The sequence below is a fragment of the Schistocerca serialis genome, chromosome 5 (assembly GCF_023864345.2).
Source record: "Schistocerca serialis cubense isolate TAMUIC-IGC-003099 chromosome 5, iqSchSeri2.2, whole genome shotgun sequence".
Lineage (NCBI taxonomy): Eukaryota > Metazoa > Arthropoda > Insecta > Orthoptera > Acrididae > Schistocerca > Schistocerca serialis.
The window spans coordinates 448,648,685-448,674,401 of record NC_064642.1 but is presented as its reverse complement, the minus strand read 5'-3'; the positions used below and the strand labels follow the sequence as shown (position 1 = coordinate 448,674,401).

Here is a 25,717-nt window from a genome sequence, read left to right as displayed (position 1 = left end):
CAGTAGTTTTACAAATGCATCGCATTGCACAATATTTCGGCTGGCATCGATGTTTGGGATTTTAACTCCAGTTTTAGATGTGTAAGATTAATATGCAATCACTGCAACGTAATCGATACAGCTCTTCTAGAATTACCTACAACAAAATACACAGGACGTAATTCTATATCATAAAGTACGGTTATTACTGGTTTCCAGATGCTGCTTTAGTACGGAAGAGATTAACTAACATGAAATTTACAGGCGACAAACACACAGATTCGTATTGTTCTGCTATTGGACAAATTTGTTTGCAAAGAGACTTTTGTAAAGAGACTATGACAAAATAAACCATTTATCCAAATGAATGTAAATAAATAAAACAAGAGACTGACTGACTAGAGTTCCGTATCTAGACGTCTGCTACTTCAACATAACAAATACCGACACGCTGCACATTTACGATCTTGAAAAAATAATCCATCCGAAAGATTATTTTAAAATTTAAGTAGAATACGTCATATATTAGTACATGGTGAGACATGAGGAAATGTACATACTTCGAGGGGTGACAATATTAGTGATACTGAACAAAAAACGTCATATAAGCATATGTCTTGTTCTTAACAGCTTCCGAATAAACTAACGAAAACAATGGGGAACAGGACAAATTCAGGTGATGTTAAATAAAACATTGTGATCTAATGTTTCGTTTAACTGCGTACATTTCCTCACATAAGATGTTCAAAAAGTCCACCTTCAATTTCAATGCATTTTGCAGCTGTTGTAGACAGCTGCTGTGTTGCTGATCTGAGCTCATTATTGGGATCCTCTACTCAATCACACGAGTGTAAAAGACGAGCGCCTTACCATGTGCAAGTGAAGTGCTCAATGGAATTGTTGGTAAAAACAACACTACTTAGCCTAATGTTGCTTTGGTTGTATTTGCATGTGGGCAGTGGAGAAGGACGCCCGTGATTTTCAAACAGCAACACAAAAGCTCAGCGGTTTCTGAAAGAAGGGTGGTGTCACTTTCCCCTGGTAGTATTCACAGCGCGCGACTCGACTTCACACTTCGCGCCTTCTTAGTATGTTAAGTGTCGCCGTTGTCAATTTGTCCTCCTTCAAGACGTGCAAACAAACATTTTGATTTAAAAGGGGAGGTAATTGCCACCGTCCATCAAATAGGATAATGACCTTTTTTTTCTTTTCTGATGTAAGAGATGCAACATAGAGTTTCAGGCATCAGAAGAGGAGAGTATAATTAAAGAAATTGCTTAATGGTATAATGACCCTCGAGGAGAACGCTCTACGAATGTCAGACATATAAAAAACCAGAAACCTGGTTTCCTCGATGCAGTTGCTGCTATCTTTTTGACCCACCGCTCTCTAATTACAGCTTTCTTTCTGTTTCTCCGCGTCAGTTGGATTTTAAAGCACACGCGTTAATAATTTAGTTTTGCTCCCAGCGAGTTCGCTGTTGTACGTGTTTTCTGTGCCGCCAAAGACCTGACACACATGCCACTAAAGCTCATCGCTTTACGTTTAATTTTAGCTCTTTAGCAAAAATAAAAATTTGGTGGAGTTTTCCACATGAGTCTTGGTACATCTCGCTCTCTCATTACTGCCTGTACATCCTATTTCTTCCGCAAGAAAACTTCCCAAAAATTTATGGTGCATGAAAACAGCGCAAGATCACGCCGGTTTTGCTGTCTTTGGTTTCTACCATTACTTGGAAACGATAAACTGACGAACATTCTCTTCAGTTATGGATTAATGACCATATGTGTTCATTAGCTTACTCTAAAGCCCCAGGTTCAATCCTGACCAGCTGATGTTCGTACCAGTCTTCGCAGTGACGATTACTTCAATTTCACCCATACATAACAAGAAGTACGCAATAATTTACCCGTCGCCCCTATTCCATGTAATCCCATACGCATTCAGTGTCTCGGTACCGCAACTTTTTAATAGCTAGATTCAAATTTAATTGTCGCCGTTTCCGTCAACCTCTTCATAGGATGCACATTGTAGAGACCACCTTTCTGATATCATGGAGAACAAGAGGACACAGATCTTTGCTTCTTTCGGTGCCCCAGAATACAAGGGAGTACTGCAATCCTTTTACAAAGACTTGTAAATTTGGTCTTTTGTTGCCAACCTGCATGATGGCTTTGTTGACATGCGAAACAGAGATCCACTCTTGCGCAGGTATACGCATCTAATACCAGAATGCTACAAAAGAGTGCACAAAACGGTTCTACAACATTCGAATTTACACACACACACATATATATATATATATATATATATATATATATATATACGGGTGATCAAAAAGTCAGTATAAATTTGAAAACTGAATAAATCACGGAATAATGTAGATAGGTACATTGACACACATGCTTGTTTTTGGAATGACATGGGGTTTTATTAGACCCAAAAAATACAAAAGTTCACAAAATGTCCGACATACGGCGTTTCATCTGATCAGAATAGCAATAATTAGCATAACAAAGTAAGACAAAGCAAAGATGATGTTCTTTACAGGAAATGCTCAATAATTCCACCATCATTCCTCAACAATAGCTGTAGTCGAGGAATAATGTTGTGAACAGCACTGTAAAGCATGTTCGGAGTTATGGTGAGGCACTGGCGTCGTATGTTGTCTTTCAGCATCCCTAGAGATGTCGGTCGATCACGATACACTCACGACTTCAGGTAACCCCAAAGCCAATAATCGCATGGACTGAGGTCTGGGGACCTGGGAGGCCAAGCATGACTAAAGTGGCGGATGAGCACACGATCATCACCAAGCGACGCGCGCAAGAGATCTTCCACGCGTCTAGCAATTTTTTTTGGTTCTAAAAAAACCCCATGTCATTCCAAGTATGTGTGTCAATTTTTACCTCTCTATCTACCGTATTCCGTGGTTTATTAAGTTTTATATTTATACCGACTTTTTGATCACCCGGTATATATATATATATATATATATATATATATATATATATATATATATATATATATATCTCTGTGTGTGTGTGTGTGTGTGTGTGTGTGTGTATGTATGTGCGTGTGTGTGTGTGAAACAATATATATGGTGAAAGCTAAAGGCCAATAAATAATAATAATAACACTACACGTACATATCGTCGTGTTATAATCTTGAATCTAGTGTAATTGGATACAACCCTCAGTTCTCGGGAATAACTTTTGCTAAATATAAATATTTTATAGTGGCATTACTGCAAAAACACGATACGCCATAACCTCTACAAATAACCACGTTTTCATCATGTGCAAAGCTGAGAAAGACGTTTGATGGTAAGAAAGTAATCTTCCGTACACGCCGTTCTGCAAATGATACAGCGAACTATGAAGAAATCAATAATCCTGCTTCACTCTAAACATTTATAATTTCACGCCGTCATTAGTAAATAAATAATCTTATTAGGAGTACAGTAACATTTGATTTGCAGCAGTGAAGAACGTGTTTAGCAGCATGAAAGCGGCGGCAGTAAAGTTATATGTCGTCTTGACAGCCAGCAACTAGTTTATGGCAAACACAGAATTACTGTTCTTTAGAACATAACATCACGCAGAACAAAACGTATAAAGATTGTGTCATTAGTAATGGAGTAAGTTTTACGCTGTTAAACAATTCACTAATGCCATTTAGTACATCTGATGGCGCGATGCTACGAAAGTTCTGTGTTATATTTTATGCCGTATCCTAATGACAAAATTAGTAGTATGGGGATCTCTGGTAAGTTTTTTTCCGCGTTGTAAAGTAATGTAAATCAGTGGACCATATATTTTTAGGAATTTATGCACAGGGTGCTAAAAAAGTATTCCATTTTTTTTAAATATTTTTTTTAAAGGTGGTAGTGTGGACGAAAAGTAAGCCAAAAGCATATGCAGTAAAACAATAAACATGGGCTCTAAAATGCATGTCTTAAGGGCTATATGCACTTGTTCATCTTCACTACTGTGCAACATATCTCTTCTGCTGCAAACGCTTTACTGTTACGAAGTACCTACAGAATTCAGTAAACGAGTGAGAACACTATTATTCAGTTACTGTGAAACAGCAGAGATTCTAATCTAATCTGCTTGTTATTACATACGACCTGTACTTCCTAGACATCGCTAGAGGAGGTGCTCAATATAGTGCCCCTTCATAGTAAGGCCGTAAAAGACTGCGGATGGTACCCCGACCTCGGGATATTTTTCAGCATACAAGTCGCGGGCTCGGAGGTTGCTTCATTTGCCAGCCAGAACAGGTCACCTCTGTCATTTCCCCGTGTGGGTAATATTCTTGCGTTACATGGACAATTAAAAAGACAAAACTACAATGTCAAAGCATGTCAAAAACTTTATATAAATTGGTTTCATTAAAACTGATGTATGCACTGCTTTTACTTGGATCTGTGATTTTGTTTACAGTAACAACAAGAAAGATTAAGGAACGGCAAACCCACGTTTCTAGCATTTGTAGACTTAGAGAAAGCTTTTGACTATGTTGACTGGAATACTCTCTTTCAAATTCTAAAGGTGACAGGGGTAAAATACAGGGAGCGAAAGGCTATTTACAATTTGTACAGAAAGCAGATGGCACTTATAAGAGTCGAGGGGCATGAAAGGGAAGCAGTGGTTGGGAAGTGAGTGAGACAGGGTTGTAGCCTCTCCCCGATGTTATTCAATCTGTATATTGAGCAAGCAGTAAAGGAAACAAAAGAAAAATTCGGAGTAGGTATTAAAATCCATGGAGAAGAAATAAAAACTTTGAGGCTCACCGATGACATTGTAATTCTATCAGAGACAGCAAAGGACTTGGAAGATCAGTTGAACGGAATGGACAGTGTCTTGAAAGGAGGATATAAGATGAACATCAACAAAAGCAAAACGAGGATAATGGAATGTAGTCGAATTAAGTCGTGTGATTCTGAGGGAATTAGATTAGGAAATGAGGCACTTAAAGTAGTAAAGGAGTTTTGCTATTTGGGGAGCAAAATAACTGATGATGGTCGAAGTAGAGAAGATATAAAATGTAGACTGGCAATGGCAAGGAAAGCGTTTCTGAAGAAGAGAAATTTGTTAACGTCGAGCATAGATTTACGTGTCAGGAAGTCGTTTCTGAAAGTATTTGTATGGAGTGTAGCCATGTATGGAAGTGAAACATGGACGATAAATAGTTTGGACAAGAAGAGAATAGAAGCTTTCGAAATGTGGTGCTACAGAAGAATGCTGAAGATTAGATGGGTAGACCACATAACTAATGATGAAGTATTGAATAGAATTGGGGAGAAGAAGAGTATGTGGCAAAACTTAACAAAAAGAAGGGACCGGTTAGTAGGACATGTTCTAAGGCATCAAGGGATCACAAATATAGCATTGGAGGGCAGCGTGGAGGGTAAAAATCGTAGAGGGAGACCAAGAGATGAATACACTAAGCAGATTCAGAAGGATGTGGGTTGCAGTAAGTACTGGGAGATGAAGAAGCTTGCACAGGATAGGGTAGCATGGAGAGCTGCATCAAACCAGTCTCAGGACTGAAGACCACCACAACAATAACAACAATAATAGATGTTTACTGCATGCTGCATCCCTGGACAAGAACAAAGAACGGTGTTATTATTTATTATTGCACTCCGTGGAGTAGGTCGTTCGTAACAGCAAAGAGTCTGCAGTAGAAGAGATGTACTTCACAGTAGTGAAGTGAACAAGTGCTTATAGCTCTTGAGGTATTCATTTTAGAGCCCATGTTTAGTGGACTTTGTTTACTTGATTTGGTCCATACTAACAACCCTCAAAATATGGAATATTTTCGTGACAACTCTTATAAAGAGCTGGTAAATAAATTGACAGAACACATCTTGAACAAAGCTGGAATTATACAATTACTGCTGGTAAACCAGTGCCAACAATTCATTTGGAGTGGTATCGTCAGTGAAAGCCTGCAGAGCAATGTTGTCTGTAGAGCCATCGCATTGCCCATTCTTCTTTCTTTTGAAAGTAAGTGTTGGGCAGAGTGCCGCAGGGATGTCAGCGGCGAACGACGCAGCGGGAGCCGCATTCTCCGCGTGGCCAGTGATCGCTCGTTCTGACATCACATCCTGTTTGCCGCAAGCCGCTGTGCTCGGCCAGCGGGACGAAGCGGCGCGCGGTCACAGTGTGCTCAAACACGGCCGCGTTACCTTCTGTTCTGGCAGCAAGCGCGAAGGTACACCAGCGTCAGTGCAGCTGGAATTTTGCAGCTGTATTAATACTGCAGTGCGTGAAGGGTGTGCTGTATGTTTTCCTGTACAAGCATTAATAGATGTTTCCCGTCGTTGACTACCGCGCAGGCGCGTAAAGGCGAGAATACAGACGTCTCTACTGCCCTGCATTTAATGTTACGTCACGCTTATCGAATTCTCTGTGAATGCGTAGACCTTATTATTTTGTTACCGTCTCGGAGTCTCGCAAGAGACTATTGACGTTTTTAATCGGTGTGTATCAAGAGTAAGAGTCTTTCCAATTCTCACAAACATTATTACATGATCTAACGAAAAGCGTACTTAACTAGAGTGCTGCCGGCCGGGGTGGCCGAGCAGCTCTAGGCGGTACAGTCTGGCACCGCGCGACCGCTACGGTCGTAGGTTCCACTCCTGCCTCGGGCATGGATGTGTTTGATGTCCTTAGGTTAGTTAGGTTTAAGTAACTCTAAGTTCTAGGGGACTGATGACCTCAGCAGTTAAGTCCCATTGCGATCAGAGCCATTTGAACCATTTGAACTAGAGTGCTCTGGAGTACAACTAGTCTTTGTAAACCATCACTGTGCAAGCGAGAATCAATTCGAACTGTTCTTCTTGTAGATGAAAGTAGTATTCCCACATACGACTTACTCTCACCATCTTGGATAACTGGTTCAAGCCGGCCAGTGTGGCCGTGCGGTTCTAGGCGCTTCAGTCTGGAACCGCGTGACCGCTACGGTCGCAGGTTCGAATCCTGCCTGTATAATTCCATATTTTATTCCGTTCCAATTACTACCTGAAGTTAACACATCACATTTTATAAATGTGTCGTTGTTTCTTATACACCTTTGCTTGTTTCGTATATACTGCACGAAGACAGCTTCAATGAAATTCTGTCGAGGATTTGGTAAGGATGCTGCGAACAGACATGGACAATCAGTTTGTTACCGTATCAGCTCAAATTCGAGTACTATACAGAGCGTGTTTTTTTCTCCAAAAAGTATTCCATTATTGAGAGGTGTTAGTATGGATCAAAACAAGGTACAAAGTCTAGTAACCATGGGCTCTACAATGCATACCGTAGGAGCTATCAGCACTTGTTGATGTTCGCTCTTCTGAAAGGATCTACTGTGCTGCAAGCTGTTTGCCATTACGAAAGTCCTACAGAATGCTGTAAACAAATGTGGACAAAGTCCTCTGTTATTGCCCATGGATGCAGCAGGCAGTAAATATCTGCTAATTTTGTTACAGTAAACCGTATTCACAGTTCTGTGTTAGTGCAGTGCAGACATTAGTCGTAATGCGGCCAGTTTTTGTTTTGATAACTTTGTGAAATGCTTTTACACCGCACTTTTGTCTTTGCATCTACCGGCATAATAGAAGCCAACTACTCATTTTCTTTACAGTGTTTGTTAATAGCGAGGAGCTTGCAGTGGCGATGATGCTGATAGCTTTTAATGTATGTATACTGGACATTTCTTTCTGTTCTGATCTCTCAAAATACGGAATACTTTTTTTAATAACTTGTATAAGGCAAATACTGGACTATACTTCGTGGAAAGGCATCTCATGAGCTGTATTGGACAAATGAACTCAAATTTCATGAATGAATGAACACTGCCGCGAAGACAAGCAGAGTATGCATTCTCGAAGAACCCTCGCGACATCAGAGTCTCTAACACTTGTATTTCATTGCTAACGAGATGGAGAGATCAAAATAGGGGGACCTAAATCCGTGAGAGTACAAGGGGGTTGAGATATCTTCTAAACAGCGCGTTGCAAGACATCCCAGATATGCTCAATAATGTTCATATCTGTGGAGTTTGGTGGCCAGCGAAAGTGTTTAATCTCAGAAGAGTGTTCCTGGAACCATTCTGCAAAAATTCTGGACTTGTGGGATGTCGCATTGTCCTGCTGGAATTGCCCAAGTCCGTCAGAATGCACAATGGACATGAACGGTTGCAGGTGATCAGACAGGATACTTACGTACGTGTCATCTGCCTATCTAGACGTATCAGGGGTCCGTATCATTCCAACTCCATATGCCCCACACCATCATAGAGCCTCCACCAGCTTGAACAGTCCGCTGGTGACATGCAGGGTCCATGGATTCATGAGGTATTCTCCATACCCGTACACGACCATCCGCTCGGCACAATTTAATACAAGACTTGTCCGACCAGGCAACGTATTTCCAGTCATCAACAGTTCAATGTCAGTGTTGACGGGCCTAGGGGAGGCGTAAAGCTTTATATCGTGCAGTCAGCAAGAGTACACGATTGGGCCTTCGGCACCGAATGCACACGTCGATGATGTTCCGTTGAATGGTTCGCACATTGACTCTTTTTGATGGCCCTACATTGAAATCTGCAGCATTTTGCGGAAGGGTTGCACTTCTGTGACGTTGAACGATTTTCTTCAATAGTTGTTCGTCCTATTCTTGTAGGATCTTTTTTCGGCCGCATCGATATCGGAGATATGATGTTTTACAGGTTTCCTGATGATCAGGGTATGCTCGTGAAATGTTCGTACGGGAAAATCGCCACTTCATCGCTACGAGATGCTGTGTCCCATCTCTGCGCCGACTATAACACAACGTTCAAACTCACTTAAATCTTGATAACCTGCCATAGTAGAAGCAGTAACCGATGTAACAAGTGAGAACGCATCGCTACCTGGATTAGAATCTTTTGCCGATCGAGATGTCATCGCCCACAGGACATGGCACTGTGGAATCGACCCGAAGACGCAAAGTAGACCTCTTTTTGTTTATAGTAATATGCCTTTCACTCTGTATACCCGCTCATGTAGAAAAGTTTCTAATGATGAGAAGATACATGTATGGATGAAAGGACTTGGTGTACTTGCTGAGAATGTAACTGTAATTGTGTGATGTCCTTAGGATAGTTAGGTTTTAGGTTTCAGTAGTTCTAAGTTCTAGGGGACTGATTACCATAGATGTTAAGTCCCATAGTGCTCAGAGCCATTTGAACCATTTTTTTTTTTTTTTTTTGGTAACTGTAACTGGAGATATTACTTTGTATTATAATTATTAATAAAGTGTTATCCTTGACTCCTGTAACCGGGGACGTCAGCTGAGAACCGCTAGATGTACATCTGGTAATCGGGGGCTCAAGGATGCAACAATTTGAAAAAATTAACAAAGCATAGTGCCGTACTGCCCGCACTGTGGAATCGACCCGAAGGCGCAAAGTAGACACTTGTCTTATATAGGCGTTACCGACCGCAGTGCCGTATTCCGCCTGTTTACGTATCTCTGTACTTGAATACTCATCCCTATACCAGTTATTTTGGTTCTACGTTTACGTAGTTAATGTACGAGTGCAGTTTGTAGATACGTGGCTGACGACATGTGGAAGTTTGGGCCTGGCAGTGGTATGCGCCCGGATAGCTTAAAGGCAAGGCGTCCGTTCGCGACTAGCGCGAAATCCGGGTTTTAGCCCAGTTTCGCCACAAATTTTCACTGTCGTCATTCCATAATAGAGCTGATAGTTGTACATATTTGCAACTGTGAATACATTTCAACTGGTCTAACTCACGTGGTCGACTAGGGAAAGGAGTGTTATGCGGCGTCAAAGACGTTTTCAGGTCATCAGTGCGGGGAGAGCTAACGCCGATGCTTCTCGCGTGCGTGTGCAGGAGGCGCGCGGCTCCGGGTACTTCGAGCTGCAGGTGCTGGAGATGTCGAACCCGCGGTCGCGGCTGCTGGACGGCGGCTGCTGCGGCGGCGCAGGCGACGCGTCGCAGTGCCCGCGGCCGTGCAGCACGCTGTTCCGCGTCTGCCTCAAGGAGTACCAGAGCAGCGTCACCGCCACCGGCTCCTGCTCCTTCGGCAACGCCTCCTCCGCCGTGCTCGGCGGCAGCTCCTTCACGCTCGCCGACCCCGACTCTGGCGCCGACACCATCGTCCTGCCCTTCACCTTCCGCTGGACGGTGAGTACCGCTGCGCCACACACCTGCCGCAGTCCCCAGAGGGCCCCTCCACACGCTCGATGTTTATTACACAATTACGAATGTCGTGCAATAGTACTGACCGTCTGTAGGGTCGGTTCTCGCAGCATACTCAAAAAGACGTCATAGATTTCAAAACATTTATGTCCCTTCAATACATTGCGGAGTCAGTACTGACAAGGGAACCTCCCCATCGCACCCCCCTCGGAATTAGTTATTAAGTTGGCACAGTGGATAGACCTTGAAAAACTGAACACAGATCAATCGAGAAAACAGGAAGATGTTGTGTGGAACTATGAAAAAAATAAGCAAAATATACAAACTGAGTAGTCTACGCGCAAGATAGGCAACATCAAGGATTGCGTAAGCTCAGGAGCGCCGTGGTTCCGTGGCTAGCGTGAGCAGCTGCCGAGCGAGAGGTCCTTAGTTCAACCCTTCCCTCCAGTGAAAATTTTATTTTCGCAAAGTTATGATCTGTCCGTTCGTTCATTGACATCTCTGTTCACTGTAATAAGTTTAGTGTCTGTGTTTTGCGACCGCACAGCAAAATCGTGCGATTACTAGACGAAAGGACGTGCCTCTCCAATGGGAACCGAAAACATTTGATCGCAAGGTCATAGGTCAACCGATTCCTCCACAGGAAAACACGTCTGACATATTCTATACGACACTGGTGACGGCACGTGTGTCAAATGATAGGAATATGTTGTCGACCCACGTAACTTGCACACTTGGCGAATGGGTAAAAAGATTCTTCTACCTTGCCCGATTTAGGTTTTCTTGTGGTTGTGATTATCATAAATTGAATTAAATAAATTAAACTTTTTATTAGCCGAGCGGTCTAGGCGCTGCAGTCATGGACTGTGCGGCTGATCCTGGCGGAGGTTCGAGTCCTCCCTCGGGCATGGGTGTGTGTGTTTGTCCTTAGGATAATTTAGGTTAAGTAGTGTGTAAGCTTAGGGACTGATGACCTTAGCAGTTAAGTCCCATAAGATTTCACACACATTTTGAACAATTAAACTTTTCATTCGATGGAAGGCTTGAATCAAGGACCTCTCGTTCCGCAGCTGCTCACGCTAACCACGGGACCACGACGCTCCTTAGCTCACATTGCCCTTAATGTTGCTTATCTTGCGCATGGACTACTCAGTTTGTATATTTTGCTTATTTTTTTCATAGTTCCACACATCATCTTCCTGTTTTCTCGATTGATCTGTGATCAGTTTTTCAAGGCCTATCCGCTGTGCCAACTTATAAGTAAATCTGAGGGGGGTGCGATGGGGAAGTTCCCTTGTGAGAATATTACGATCCAGTTGTCAAAAATGTGCGATTTATTTAACGCCTTATGTTTCGGGACAACATTATCCTATTATCAAATTCTTTAAGTTAACGCGCTATTAAGAACCGTTAAAATTTTGCGAGCAGCAAACTTCCATGCTAGGACATATACGAGGGTCATTCAATACTTAGAGACAAATTGGTCTGGGGAAAAACTGATAGTAGGGCAAGTTTGGTACTTCTATGGCTTCAAGTTGGCATCACTGAGATGAGCCCTGATCAGCTGATGTATCAACATTGTTTTGTTTATAACCTCAAAAATACATTTCAAGATGGCGGGTCCACTTGAAACATCCACATTAGTTGAACAACGTTCTGTTATTCGTTTTTTACTTGCTGAAGGCGTGAAACCAGTGAATATATACTGTAGAATCTCTAACCCCCCCTCCCTTGCTCCAAGAAATGTGCCACTTATCCTAAACACGAATCCTTATTACACTGTGCGGAAATTTATGTTATGGTTCTGAACGTCACACTTTAAATATTTTCACACTTGTTTCATTAACACGAAATTTAAAGCCAAAAAAAAAAAAAAACTTACACAGACTGTTTTGTTCAGGTGAAATTTCGTCTGTGCACAAGCGTGCCCATGTCTCACTCAATTTTTAATCATCATGTCTAAAGTTATTTAGAGGACTACCCTGTATTTTTCGTTTCTTTTTATGTGCGATATACAGAATACACATAATATGCATCAAAATTCGCCTCGGAATATTGCCCATTACGTAAACATGTTTTCTAAATTTAACTTGCAGTTTTAGTTTTTAAGATGAAAAGTCCGTTAAACATAGGAAACTGCTTTTGAATAAGGCGCGAACGCCAATATTAGACTACACATTAGGCCAATCCGTTTCTACAAACTTTTTTTGGCATTCACATTCCTGAGCTACGTGAACTCACAACCTGATTATCACCTAAAGCAGGTAGTGGAATTAACAGTTCCCCCGTTTAGTCTCATAAGCCGCCCTCAGTCAATCAATCAATCAACAGTTCCCATTTCTAGTTCACCTGTCCAGATATACCAGCTAGCATATATACTTTCCAGTTCCTGTTATTTATTATTTGTGATCAATCACAGAGGAGTAGCTGTGGTGAGAACATTTTAACGTTGTTGGAGTGCGAAGGAATACAGGCTGTTAAATCGTAAAATGTTATTTAAAACTGGCAAATCACAACTAAACATACTGGTTACCGAAAAGTAGCATTACCAGAAGGAGGGATACAGGCTGTGAATTCGTATAATGTGATTTAAAACTGTGACAAATTGCAGTTAAAAATACCAGTTACCGAAAAGTCGCATTAACAACAGCAGGGATACAGGTTGTTAATTGGTTAAATATGATTTAAAACTGTGACAAATCACGGCTGAAAATATCAGTTAGTGAAAATTAGCGGTAAGAGAAGGAGGGATATGGGTTGGGAATTGGTAAAATGAGTTTTAATGCAGTGACAAACTACAAATAGAAATACCAGTTACCGAAAAGCAGCATTACCAGAAGAAGGGATCTCGATTGTGAATTCGTAAAATGTGATTCAAAATTGTGACAGATCACAATTAAAAATAACAGTTATCGAAAAGTTGCATTAACAGCATAAAGGTTGTTAAATGGTAAAATGCGATTTGAAACTGTGACAAATCACAACTAAAAATACGTCACCGAAAATCAGCGTTAACAGGAGGAGGAATACAAATTGAGAAGTAGTAAAATGTGATTTAATACTATGGTAATTAAAAATACCAGTTGTGAACTGGTAAAATGTGATTTAAAACGGTGACAAATCACAACCAAAATACCAAATATCAAAAAGTAACATTAAAAGAAATCACTGTTATCGGAGAGTCACAGTCTGGGGCATCCCTACCTCTATCGAGGTTCCCCACTATTTATAAGGCAGCGATTCGTCCCTCGAATTAAAGAAACGCAGGCGTGAAATCGTTGGGCATACGTGACCGCAGCGCGGTGGAGCAGCAGGTATCGCATGGCACAATGGCGAGCAGTGGCGCGGCAGTAAACGGGCGCGGAACAAAAGCGGCGCTAGCTGGCTGGTCCGCCGCCCCCCGCGGGGCGCCGAGGCTTCGTAGAAACAAGGAGGCGCCGACAATGGGCTCCCATTTTCCTCGGCCCCGGCTGCGGCCGACACGCTCCGCGGACGCGCAGGCGCTAACGCAGCCCCAATTTCCCGCGCGCTCGCGGACGCCTTGCGCGCCCCGGATGTATAATGGCTCCGCCGGGGCCGGTGTCCAGACTCGCCCAGGGATAATGACGTTAAATTGTGGCCGCTCCGTCGGGGGAATCGTCGGACCCTTCACACTTTGACGCCTCTCTGGGGGGCGGCATTCCCAGACACCTCGCTTCACGTCCCTAGTCGACTGTGAGATGTTCTTAAGTGCTAGAAAAACTGCAACTCTCATATTCTTATCACTACTCTGGTTCGTATGACGAAAGAAAAGCCCCGACAGTAGGCAGTACTGTTGTGGTTTTTTCAACAGAGAAGCTCAAAAGACTTCTCACGGTACCGAAGTTGCCTGTACACCTGTGGCAACACTGAGGCGTTACCACATAAACCACGGGTGGGCAACCGGCGGCCCTCGGGCCGGATTCGGCCCGCCGTTGGTTTCAAACCGACTCGCGGAGGAAATGCGTGGGAGAGTGTGAGGCGCTTGCATTTTAATCCGCTCGGGACACCTTTTCTGCTTGGCTGCCATGGATTTGAGCAGTTTCTGCCATTTCATGTAGTACAACATATGATTCGTACCTATCATCTGAAAAAGTAAGAAATGTCTCACGGACGTTAAGGGACCTCACACGTTCAATATTATCGTCAACACGTCAATCTAATGACCGTCTGCAGGCGAATATTGTCGTATTATCAATAAGAGAAATTCTGATCTAAGCAAAATATTCTCAGTATTGCCAATACATACTGAGCGTGTTATCGGTTTGACAATTCGCTGTTCTGTTGCTCGCATTTTTTCAGTTTGGATTCTGTGTAATAGAGCCGATATACGCTGAGTTCAAGCAATTTCGAATTTTAAACTTTTGAAATGAACGTGGAAATGATGGCTTAATATATTTAGGTTACAAAAACAACCCATACGTGTGCGATCAGTTATCAAAAGTATTTTTTGACATATATTTAAGAAAAGCTTGCTAACGGTGTTCGCGGACATTATCGCATTAAATTTAAAATACTGGAATGAACTGTTGGGGAAGAAAATCACAGAGTTACTCCTAACTGCTTGTTGACAGGAACTGCCTACCTATCTCACTGCCCTATTTTGTGTTTCTGTTCTTTCTCGTATTAACGTTAGTAAATTATTCTTGTCCATTGTGGATGCATTATAACATTGCAGCTGTTGAAACTGAAAGTAATGTATAATGAATTAGTTGCAATCAGTTGCTTGTACAGGCATTTATTTTCCCATACTGACATTTCAAGATGTCTGACGTCCCGTCTTCAGATGTTTACATTTATTTTCGTTTCGTGAGCGTTGGCGGCGTTGCAGAATTCCGAAACGGAAGTTTTTAAGACAGCTGTTCTAAATCTTCGTTTCGTTTCGTGAGCGTTGGCGGCGTTGCAGAATTCCGAAACGGAAGTTTTTAAGACAGCTGTTCTAAATCTTCGTACGCAAGATTAGATTAGATTAGATTAGTACTGTTGTACGTAGTGAAACGTTTATAAATATGGCGTGTATTGTGGATACATGCTCTATGCTGGACAGACGTCCAAAAACGAATTGCGTGTAAAACAGGACAAATAACCTGACCCAGCAATTTGAGTATTATTACTGAAATGGTTGAGTGCATTTCCGTCGAATAGTTAAACAGTAGCACAAAGTAGTACATATCACGTTTCACTGAAAAAGTAATTACAGGCTTCTGCTGAAGGAGTGAGGAATTTGTGAAAAAAAATGGTTCAAATGGTTCTGAGCACTATGGGACTTAACATCTGTGGTCATCAGTCCCCTAGAACTTAGAACTACTGAAACCTAACTAACCTAAGAACATCACACACATCCATGCCCGAGGCAGGATTCGAACCTGCGACCGTAGCAGTCGCGCGGTTCTGGACTGCGCGCCTAGAACCGCAAGACCACCGCGGCCGGCAGGAATTTGTGAAAACAATGCCTCGACTAAGACGTGTAGTGCAAACGAAGCTTTCTCCGGCAAGGCAACACCCTTTGTTCCACGGCTTTTCTTTCATGGTTCATGGCCGAACTTTCATTGTCGTTGCGGTAAGGAATGTTAATAGTGAAATCTTAATGTTACTTGTGCGAAGCTTGTTTGTCGGGAGAAACAAGGAAATGCGTGTGCGATTATTTTTCTTCTCTACAGTTTGTGATCTGTCTACGTTGCCAATATTAACAATTTCATCTTTCACTACTCCCTGCTAAGAACGCCGTACGCCCATTTCGTTTCTGTAAAAGCTTGACCATTTATAATAGAGCGTCTCGAATAATACCTGCGTGTCTGTATTTCACAACCTATACAAAATACATAAAAAATATTTCTGGTAAATGGATAATACACAAAGAAGCGAGTATGGTGCAGTTTGATTTTTGCTCGTACCAATTCCTTTTTCTCTTTGGCGAGATATTGTATGTATCCATAATCTTTTTAAGGATATGCAATAGGTCTGTAAACAGAGGTGTAATATTGTATTATGACGCTTCTCCTTGTACTGAGTGTACATTTCGCAAACAGACTGGCGTTGTTCTGTATACAGGATGTCCCAAAAAGAACACCGACGAACTTTAGGGACAAGTTCCTTAAAGAGAATTACACACTACTTAACCTAAATTATCCTAGGGACAAACACACACACCCATGCCCGAGAGAGGACTCGAACCTCCTCCGGGTTCAGCCGTACAGTCCTCGTTTACTAGACTTTTTTTTTCTTCTTGTTTTGGTATAAAGAACCTGCCCCTAAAGTTTTTCGTTTCTTTTTAAGATACCCCGTATATGTGAAGGTAAATGCTTTCAGAACAGCGCAGTTCTTCTCGTTATCATTAAGTACATCTCGCCGAATAAGACTGAAATTTTCCAGAACATCTTTTGCGTATTTTCGCTCCTCACATTAACACATCAATTTGAGAAAAATTCACCTTTGCCTGAGTAACGAAAATGACAGAAAGTTACAACTGTTTATCATACTGTAAAATACTCAAGATCCTCAGCGATATCACTTGTTTCGATATATTGAATTCTTCGTCATATCCTTTCATAACTGTAGTAATTCACGATTCCGTTCATTTCCTTTCTAGAGCACTGTTTCCATCCCTGATACACTGACGTTAATTTGCAAGTTACTCAATGAAGAAGTTACGACAGCTCGAAAAGAAAATGTTATGCTGATGCTAAATATATTGGTTTGAAAGGAAGCACCGTCAAGAACAAACGACATCTTACAACATTCATTAGACAAGTAAAGCTTAAGGATGAGAAGGATCGTAAACAAAGGTTTATAGCCGAGAAAATGGCATAGTGCTTTTGTTGTTACCGTAGCTGACTAGGAGACAATACTGCTCACTTAATAGCCGGCCGGGGTGGCCGAGCGGTTCTAGGTGCTACAGTCTGGAACCGCGCGACCGCTACGGTCGCAAGTTCGAGTCCTACTTCTGGCATCGGTGTGTGTGATGTCCTTAGGTCAGTTTGGTTTAAGTAGTTCTAAGTTCTAGGGGACTGATGACCTCAGAAGTTAAGTCCCATAGTGCTCAGAGCCATTTGAACCATTTTTTTTTTTTTTTTTGCTCACTTAATATGGAACATACTTAACTGAATATGGTAAAATTAAATCAGCCATAATTTGTTCCTGGCATCACTTGCAGCCAGACTGTGTTGCGGACGGGCAGATGGGACAAGGGGTCCCCAGGAGCCTAGCAGCTGAGGCTCCGTCGGCAGCGCTGTACAGTGGAGGCAGCTTCGCCAGGGGCGCCCGCTGACCTTCAGAAAATGTTACCGTGACGAGATTAATCGTCCGCTGCCCCGTCCACTCTGCGCCACGCCTCCAGATAACGTAATTTGGAGCGTAAGAGCGTCTTCATGTCGGAGCGCCCTATCACGGCCACCAATCAAAACGATACCAAACGCACCTCCACCGTCTCCAGCCCCCTCCCTCGTCTATCACGGCTGCTGGTCGCGTTGTTCTTACCACTCTAAAACACCTTCGGGTCGGGTGCAGCACAGATATTGAAATCTATTTTTCCACTAGTTTCTTGCCCTTAACTGGCGCCGTCTTCTTTGTTTCACCCTATCAGCTCGCAAGGGAAATGATTACCCTCTAAATTTTCCCATCCATTAGCAATTCAAATTTACATTTACTGCTGAGTCAGTCGCGTCTGCTGAGCAGAGGGACGGTCGTTTATAAACCAGCGCAGATACTCGCTTATCCTGATGACAAAGATACAGTCGCAAGAACTCGGAAAGCAATGCAGGAACAATTCATCGAACTTGAGCAGGCCAGTAGGAATATGGGATTGAAAATCAACCAACAAATGGTTCAAATGGCTCTGAGCACTATGGGACTTCACACCTGAGGTCATCAGTCCCCTAGAACTTAGAACTACTTAAACCTAACTAACCTAAGGACATCACACACATTCATGCCCGAGGCAGGATTCGAACCTGCGACCGTAGCGGTCGCGCGGTTCCATACTGAAGCGCCTAGAACCGCTAGGCCACACCGGCCGGCAAAATCAACCAACAGAAAGCAAAAAATGTTGCTGCTGGGACAGGAAGCAAGGAGTACATTACAACCTCAATAACAATGGACAGTTACAGTTTTGAGATGGTTGAGCTGTTTAAATAACTGGGGTCGACAGTCACCCAGACAAATAACACCTCTTACACTATCAACAGTTTAACAGCAGTAGCAGAAATGACAACACTACTCAGCTGGCTCGTATTGAACAGTGGTGTGACCTGTCCTCATGCATAACAACCATCACTCGGGAACTGCATCATATCCACTTGCCAACTGCATCACAGCCGATATCAGCCAAAAGTGGAAAATACTTAATTACAGCCGATGGCAGAAATGATGCTTATTTGGAGTTATTAGATTATGTATGCAGCCAGAATCTAATTTATTTATAATTAAGAATCATCATACGATTATGTTCCTAGAACTATCGTGACAGAATGTAATTAAAAAAAAAACTGGATGTTGAGACAAAACTTTCTCTGACGCTTCTCGGCGACTCCAGTCATCTTTTATTGTTGGCTATGCCCTAAACAAATGGAAGCACTCTGTTGCATAAGTGATGCAATGTGTATTGCCTACAATCCAGTCATCTGCTCGACGTAAAAAGGGATAGACAGAGCAAATGTAGGTTCCTGATTCGCGTCTAAAATATCTTTCTCCGCTTTGATGCGTTGATTCTCAAGGTTTTACTGTTGAAAATTACTGTCTCAGTATACTGGGATGCATGCGGCAGTTTTACTGCACGAACAGCGAAAACGTGATGAGCGATAAACTTCTTGTCACGTCATTTTGTGGGAGTTGTCAGCGAGATAAAGGTCATCAACATATCAGTGTTGTCTGATATGTGGTTCTGAGTAGACAAGACGAGTTGCTGGCGGAGCTACTTAGATCTGAAGATGATCCAGAGTGAAACTTCCTGGCAGATTAAAACTGTGTGCCGGGCCGAGACCCGAACTCGGGACCTTTGCCTTTCGCGGGCAAGTGCTCTACCATCTGAGCTACCCAAGCACGACTCACGCCCCGTCCTCACAGTTTCACTTCTGCCAGGTTCGCAGGAGAGCTTCTGTAAAATTTGGAAGGTAGGAGACGATGTACTGGAAGAAGTGAAGCTGTGAGGACGGGGCGTGAGTCGCGCTTGGGTAGCTCAGATGGTAGAGCACTTGCCCACGAAAGGCAAAGGTCCCGAGTTCGAGTCTCGGCCCGGCACACAGTTTCAATCCGCCAGGAAGTTTCATATCAGCGCACACTTCGCTACAGAGTGAAAATCTCATTCTGCATGATCTAGAGTGCTCGAAACATGTAGTCAAACTACAAATGTGCCGCTGAGACGGGAAAATCAATGAGAATTGTCGTAGTTCTTGTAATATGTAAGGATTGCGAAGCATACATATTGTGTAGTTTTGTCAAATCACATAAGAGGGTTGTCAACATATGCAACGTCCCCTTAGAAAAAATTAATGAATTACTATGCTGGTAAACCCCTTACGTTATTTGATTTTCAAACAGCTGAGCAAAACTGAACCTACTCAGACATTACTCTCTTTACTTATTCTGATCAACACTTAACTGACACACAATATTTTTAGCGCAACGCAATCTGACTTTCAAAAATCCCTACAAAAGAATGGCCCTAACATTAACCTATACCCTTCATGAATCACTTACCACACAAAAATCTTCGTTACTCGAACTACTGCAATACAGCGAACGCCAATACTGCCAGCTAAATAAAGGATTCTAACTACTGAAGTCACTAACTACTGATAGGCATAGTTAGCAAATGAAAGATTTTGATAAAGAATATTTTCTCTGCCTCGTGATAACTGGGTGTTGTGTGATGTCCTTAGGTTGGTTAGGTTTAAGTAGTTCTAAGTTCTAGGGGACCGATGACCATAGATGTTAAGTCCCATAGTGCTCAGAGCCATTTGAGCCATTTCGATAAAGAATAAACAATGTATTTACCTTAATTGTGTTCAAATGGCTCTGAGCACTATGGGACTCAACTGCTGAGGTCATTAGTCCCCTAGAAATTAGAACTAGTTAAACCTAACTAACCTAAGGACATCACAAACATCCATGCCCGAGGCAGGATTCGAACCTGCGACCGTAGCGGTCTTGCGGTTCCAGACTGCAGCGCCTTTAACCGCACGGCCACTTCGGCCGGCTTTAATAGTGTTCAAAAGTCACAATATATATATCAGTTCATGATATCCAGTCTTACAAATTTACTGTCTCTGATGGACACACGTCCAGATCATCCGCTGTCAAAACTCCGCCATCTCTCTCCCCACATCCACCACTGCTGGCGGCTCACCTCCAATTGCGCAACGCTACGCGCTGTTAACATCCAGCTGCCCAACACTACAATAGCGACTATTTCAACAATGCCCACCAGCCACAGACTGCACACAGCACAGCCAGTGATTTTCATACAGAGCGCTACGTGGCGGTACCAATAAAAAAACCTAAACAGCTTACTTACAGGGTTAATGCCTTTGAAAAGGCCCCGGCGAATTTCTTGCGACAACGTTGTCCAATTAAAGATAGGTCCCCCGTCTAATGTCCACTACGTCGGCGGGACGTAAAGCTGCAGCCTTCCTCCGTCGCTTTCGAGGTCCTTATCTGGAAGCGCTAGAAAAACTGTCGGCGAGGACGGCGGCGGGTGACGAGATAAGGAGCGGTGAGCGTGTACGGTCGCGTGTCGTGTGTCGCGCGGAGCGGCGGCCGGAGCAAGTGTCGCGTGTGGCGGAGGAGGGGGCGCAGCAGCGGGCGTTTCCGCCGGCGGCCGAGGTATGCCAGCTCGCGCGCCCGCCGCATCGCAATGAGCGACACGCGGCCACGCGCGTTCCCACGGCCGCCGCCGCCGCCGCCGCCGCCGCGCCCACCGCCGGCGCGGTTCCGCCTCTAGCCCGGCGGCGCGACCTAGCGCAGGCCGGCGGGTTCATTGTCACTCGCCTGCACACGCTGCTCCCGTAGGCACCCGAATCAAATCTGGGCTGGAAACAATCAAATCATACAGTCTCATTGTACTCATAAACGACTAGGACACTCAATCGCGGTGCTCGACTAAAGCTGTTTCACAGAGGAAGACTGTACTGTAGTTCCTTCTCTAGATTGTCGCACAGATGACAAAATGGTAGATATCGAAATAGACGACAGACGGATAGAGAAACAATTAAAATCGCTCAAAAGAGGAAAGGCCGCTGGACCTGATGGGATACCAGTTCGATTTTACACGGAGTACGCGAAGGAACTTCCCCCCTTCTTGCAGCGGTGTACCGTAGGTCTCTAGAAGACCGTAGCGTTCCAAAAGGTTGGAAAAGGGCACAGGTCATCCCCGTTTTCAAGAAGGGACGTCGAACAGATGTGCAGAACTATAGACCTATATCTCTAACGTCGATCAGTTGTAGAATTTTGGAACACGTGTTATGTTTGAGTATAATGACTTTTCTGGAGACTAGAAATCTACTCTGTAGGAATCAGCATGGGTTTCGAAAAAGACGGTCGTGTGAAACCCAGCTCGCGCTATTCGTTCACGACACTCAGAGGGCCATAGACACGGGTTCACAGGTAGATGCCGTGTTTCTTGACTTCCGCAAGGCGTTCGATACAGTTCCCCACAGTCGTTTAATGAACAAAGTAAGAGCATATGGACTATCAGACCAATTGTGTGATTGGATTGAAGAGTTCCTAGGTCACATAACGCAGCATGTAATTCTCAATGGAGAGAAGTCTTCCGAAGTAAGAGTGATTTCAGGTGTGCCGCAGCGGAGTGTCGTAGGACCGTTGCTATTCACAATATACACAAATAACCTTGTGGATGACATCGGAAGTTCACTGAGGCTTGTTTCGGATGATGCTGTGGTATATCGAGAGGTTGTAACAATGGAAAATTGTACTGAAATGCAGGAGGATCTGCAGCGAATTGACGCATGGCGCAGGGAATGGCAATTGAATCTCAATGTAGACAAGTGTAATGTGCTGCGAATACATAGAAAGATAGATCCCTTATCATTTAGCTACAAAATAGCAGGTCAGCAACTGGAAGCATTTAATTCCATGAATTATCTGGGAGTACGTATTAGGAGTGATTTAAAATGGAATGATCATATAAAGTTGATCGTTGGTAAAGCAGATGCCAGACTGAGATTCATTGGAAGAATCCTAAGGAAATGCAATCCGAAAACAAAGGAAGTAGGTTACAGTACGCTTGTTCGCCCACTGCTTGAATACTGCTCAGCAGTGTGGGATCCGTACCAGATAGGGTTGATAGAAGGGATAGAGAAGATCCAACGGAGAGCAGCGCGCTTCGTTACAGGATCATTTAGTAATCGCGAAAGCGTTACGGAGATGATAGATAAACTCCAGTGGAAGACTCTGCAGGACAGACGCTCAGTAGCTCGGTACGGGCTTTTGTTGAAGTTTCGAGAACATACCTTCACCGAAGAGTCAAGCAGTATATTGCTCCCTCCTACGTATATCTCGCGAAGAGACCATGAGGATAAAATCAGAGAGATTAGAGCCCACACAGAAACATACCGACAATTCTTCTTTCCATGAACAATACGGGACTGGAATAGAAGGGAGAACCGATAGAGGTACTCAAGGTACCCTCCGCCACACACCGTCAGGTGGCTGGCGGAGTATGGATGTAGATGCAGTAGATGTAGAAAGTAGTCGGTTTTAATACCTACGAGAGAAGCGCTATTTGGGGAAGAAGGATAGCGGAAGAAAGTTTGTACTGCACTCGACATACAAGTGTGAAACTAAGAACATAAACGGCAGTTGCACTCGGAAATGAATTGAAAAGAATGAAATATTGCAAATATTAGATGACAGAACTAATTTTATTTACATACGGATTACGCCGATTCAGTATATCACTAAATATATGCATATGCTCTATTTGAATGGATTTTAAAGGGGGTAGGACGTCAAACGGGCCGACTTGGAGCAGGAGAGGCGTCACAGACATTTTAATTTCCAGTGTCTATACTTTTACAAATAAATTCATAAAACTTTGCCAGCATCACCAGGAAGGATTCAGGATTCACACTCATTGCAGTGGAAGTTCGAAAACATAACAAATGGCTCTGAGCACTATGGGACTTAACATCTGAGGTCATCAGTCCCCTAGAACTTAGAACTACTTAAACCTAACTAACCTAAGGACATCACATACATCCATGCCCGAGGCAGGATTCGAACCTGCGACCGTAGCGGTCGCGTGGTTCCAGACTGTAGCGCCTAGAAACGCTCGGCCACCCCGGCCGGCGAAAACATAACAAAAAAAAATTTTTTACGTGTGAAATTTCATCATTTTTTCACTTACTAATGGCTGCATTTGCTGCTATAGGTACACTTTTCTTCATAAGTTAGAGAGATTCTTCGATGAATTTAGCACAGCATACATACCATACTTACAGGTGTATGAAACTCTAGAATTTATTAAAATAATGAAAAACGAATGATCTGTTGTATTTTAAACTTCATGTTTAGAAAAAAAAAAAAAAAAATTTTGTAGTTAATTACCTCAATTTTTACCACATTTTTTAATAGATTTGGAAAATTCTAGAGTTTCATACACCTTTAAGTATGGTTTGTATGCTGTGCAAAATTCATCGAACCATCTCTCTTACTTATGAAGAAAAGTGTACCTATAGCAACAAATGCTGCCATTAGTAAGTGAAAATAATGATGAAATTTCACATGTAAAAAAGAATTACTCAATTGTGTTTTCGAACTTCCATTGCTATGAGTGTGATTCCTGAATTCTTCTTGGTGATGCTGACAAAGTTTCATGAATTTATTTGTAAAAGTATAGACAGTGGAAATTAAAATGTCCTGTGGTGCCTCTCCTTCTACAAGTCTGCCCGTTTGACGTCCTACCCCCCTTAAATCCGTCTTTGCAATCACAAGAAAATGCGTTTTGTTTCACCAAACATGTTTTTTTCGTTTTGTTGAAACTAAACATCATCAGTGGTCTGCAATGAAAGATTTTACAATCAGGCTTATTTTCTAGACCGAAAAACAGTTCGTTACAAAACACGCTAATTTTACTTGCTGTATTCCATGTCCGATTTTCGGTCACAACAGGTAACTCCGTCCGCTTGCACGTTTTTAAGGTATGTCTTCGTTTGGCACAGTTGTTTCCCCCTAAACCTATACAGGTTTTCAGAACCATGCATTTCCTTATGTGAAACACAACACAATGTGGGAAGAATAAATGTTTATAAATATGCAATTCCTGTGAAGGGAAATGCCTATTTGCGCTCCCTTTTTTTAGAAACTAGATCACAAAATTATTTCGGGATGAAGGATAGCGGAAGAGAGTCTGTACTGCACTCGACATACAAGTGTGAAACTAAGAACATAAACAGCAGTTACATCTAGTTCAAAAATGTGTGTGAGATCTTATGGGACTTAACTGCTAAGGTTATCAGTCCCTAAGCTTACACACTACTTAACCTAAATTATTCAACGGACAAACACACACACCCATGCCCGAAGGAGGACTCGAACCTCCGCCGGAACCAGCCGCACAGTCCACGACTGCAGCGCCAAGACCGCTCGGCTAATCTCGCGCGGCAGTTACATCTAGAAGTGAAATGTTTGTTGTCGTGTTCCTGTCTCAGCATGTGTCTGTCTGGTCTCCGTACGTAATTACCAACTTAAAACTATTTTTTTATCTAAAAATGCTCTCTTTCTCTGTGATGTTATGTCGTTTAATATTGTTTCTATGTATTTTATTTAACGTATGAGAGAAATGAAGGCTTGCGATGGAGTTGAATATGGAAATATTTATGATCGAACTCACTATCAATAGCGCTACTTTGCACTCACTGTTCTCTCGTCGTCGCCTCACTCCCCCTGTTCCTTTCCCCCACCTAGTCACCATTTAGATCTTCAGTTCCATCAGTTCGTAACACTACTCGCAGAAACCAGGCAGACTCGTGCTCAGCCAGATAAATGCAAGCCAACAGTAGTGCTGCTACGTTGTGTTGTGTTACACGTAAAAAATGCTTATTTGTGCAAAACAATGCGGAATTACAACAGTGCCAAACTAAGAAATACCTAAAAAAAAGTACACGCTGATGGCGTCTCCTGATGTGAGCCAAAAACGAACACAAAATACAATAAGTAATATTGGTATCTTCTATAATGAACTGTTTTTCGATCTATAGAGCAAGGAAATTGTAAATACATTTCATCACAGACCACTGATTCTTTTTATTTCAGTAAAACGAAATGCGTTTGTGACAAAAATTCACATTTTTTCTGTGGTCGCGAAGACGGTTTAAAGTACCTTCGATAACTGCATAATAATTACGGGCAATATGGTTATACATACTGCAAGTCTTCCCTTTTTATATTTTTATTCCTGCCTTAATCCTGCTGTATCGCCTGCACTTGCATCGTTGACTGATTTTTACCAGTAAAAGAATTCATATTACATGACCTCTTTCACTTACTTCTTCTCAACT

General features: G+C 42.7%; 1 protein-coding gene across 1 annotated transcript in view; it reads left to right on the top strand.

Annotated features, from left to right (window-relative positions):
* The window catches only part of LOC126480783 (protein jagged-1b), a 580,451-nt gene that overhangs the window by 114,974 nt on the left and 439,760 nt on the right, over positions 1-25,717 (top strand). Inside the window, exon 2 of the mRNA XM_050104094.1 lies at positions 9,879-10,172. Within this exon, the coding sequence (XP_049960051.1) occupies positions 9,879-10,172 (294 nt within the window). The remainder of the gene's footprint in view (positions 1-9,878; positions 10,173-25,717) is intronic.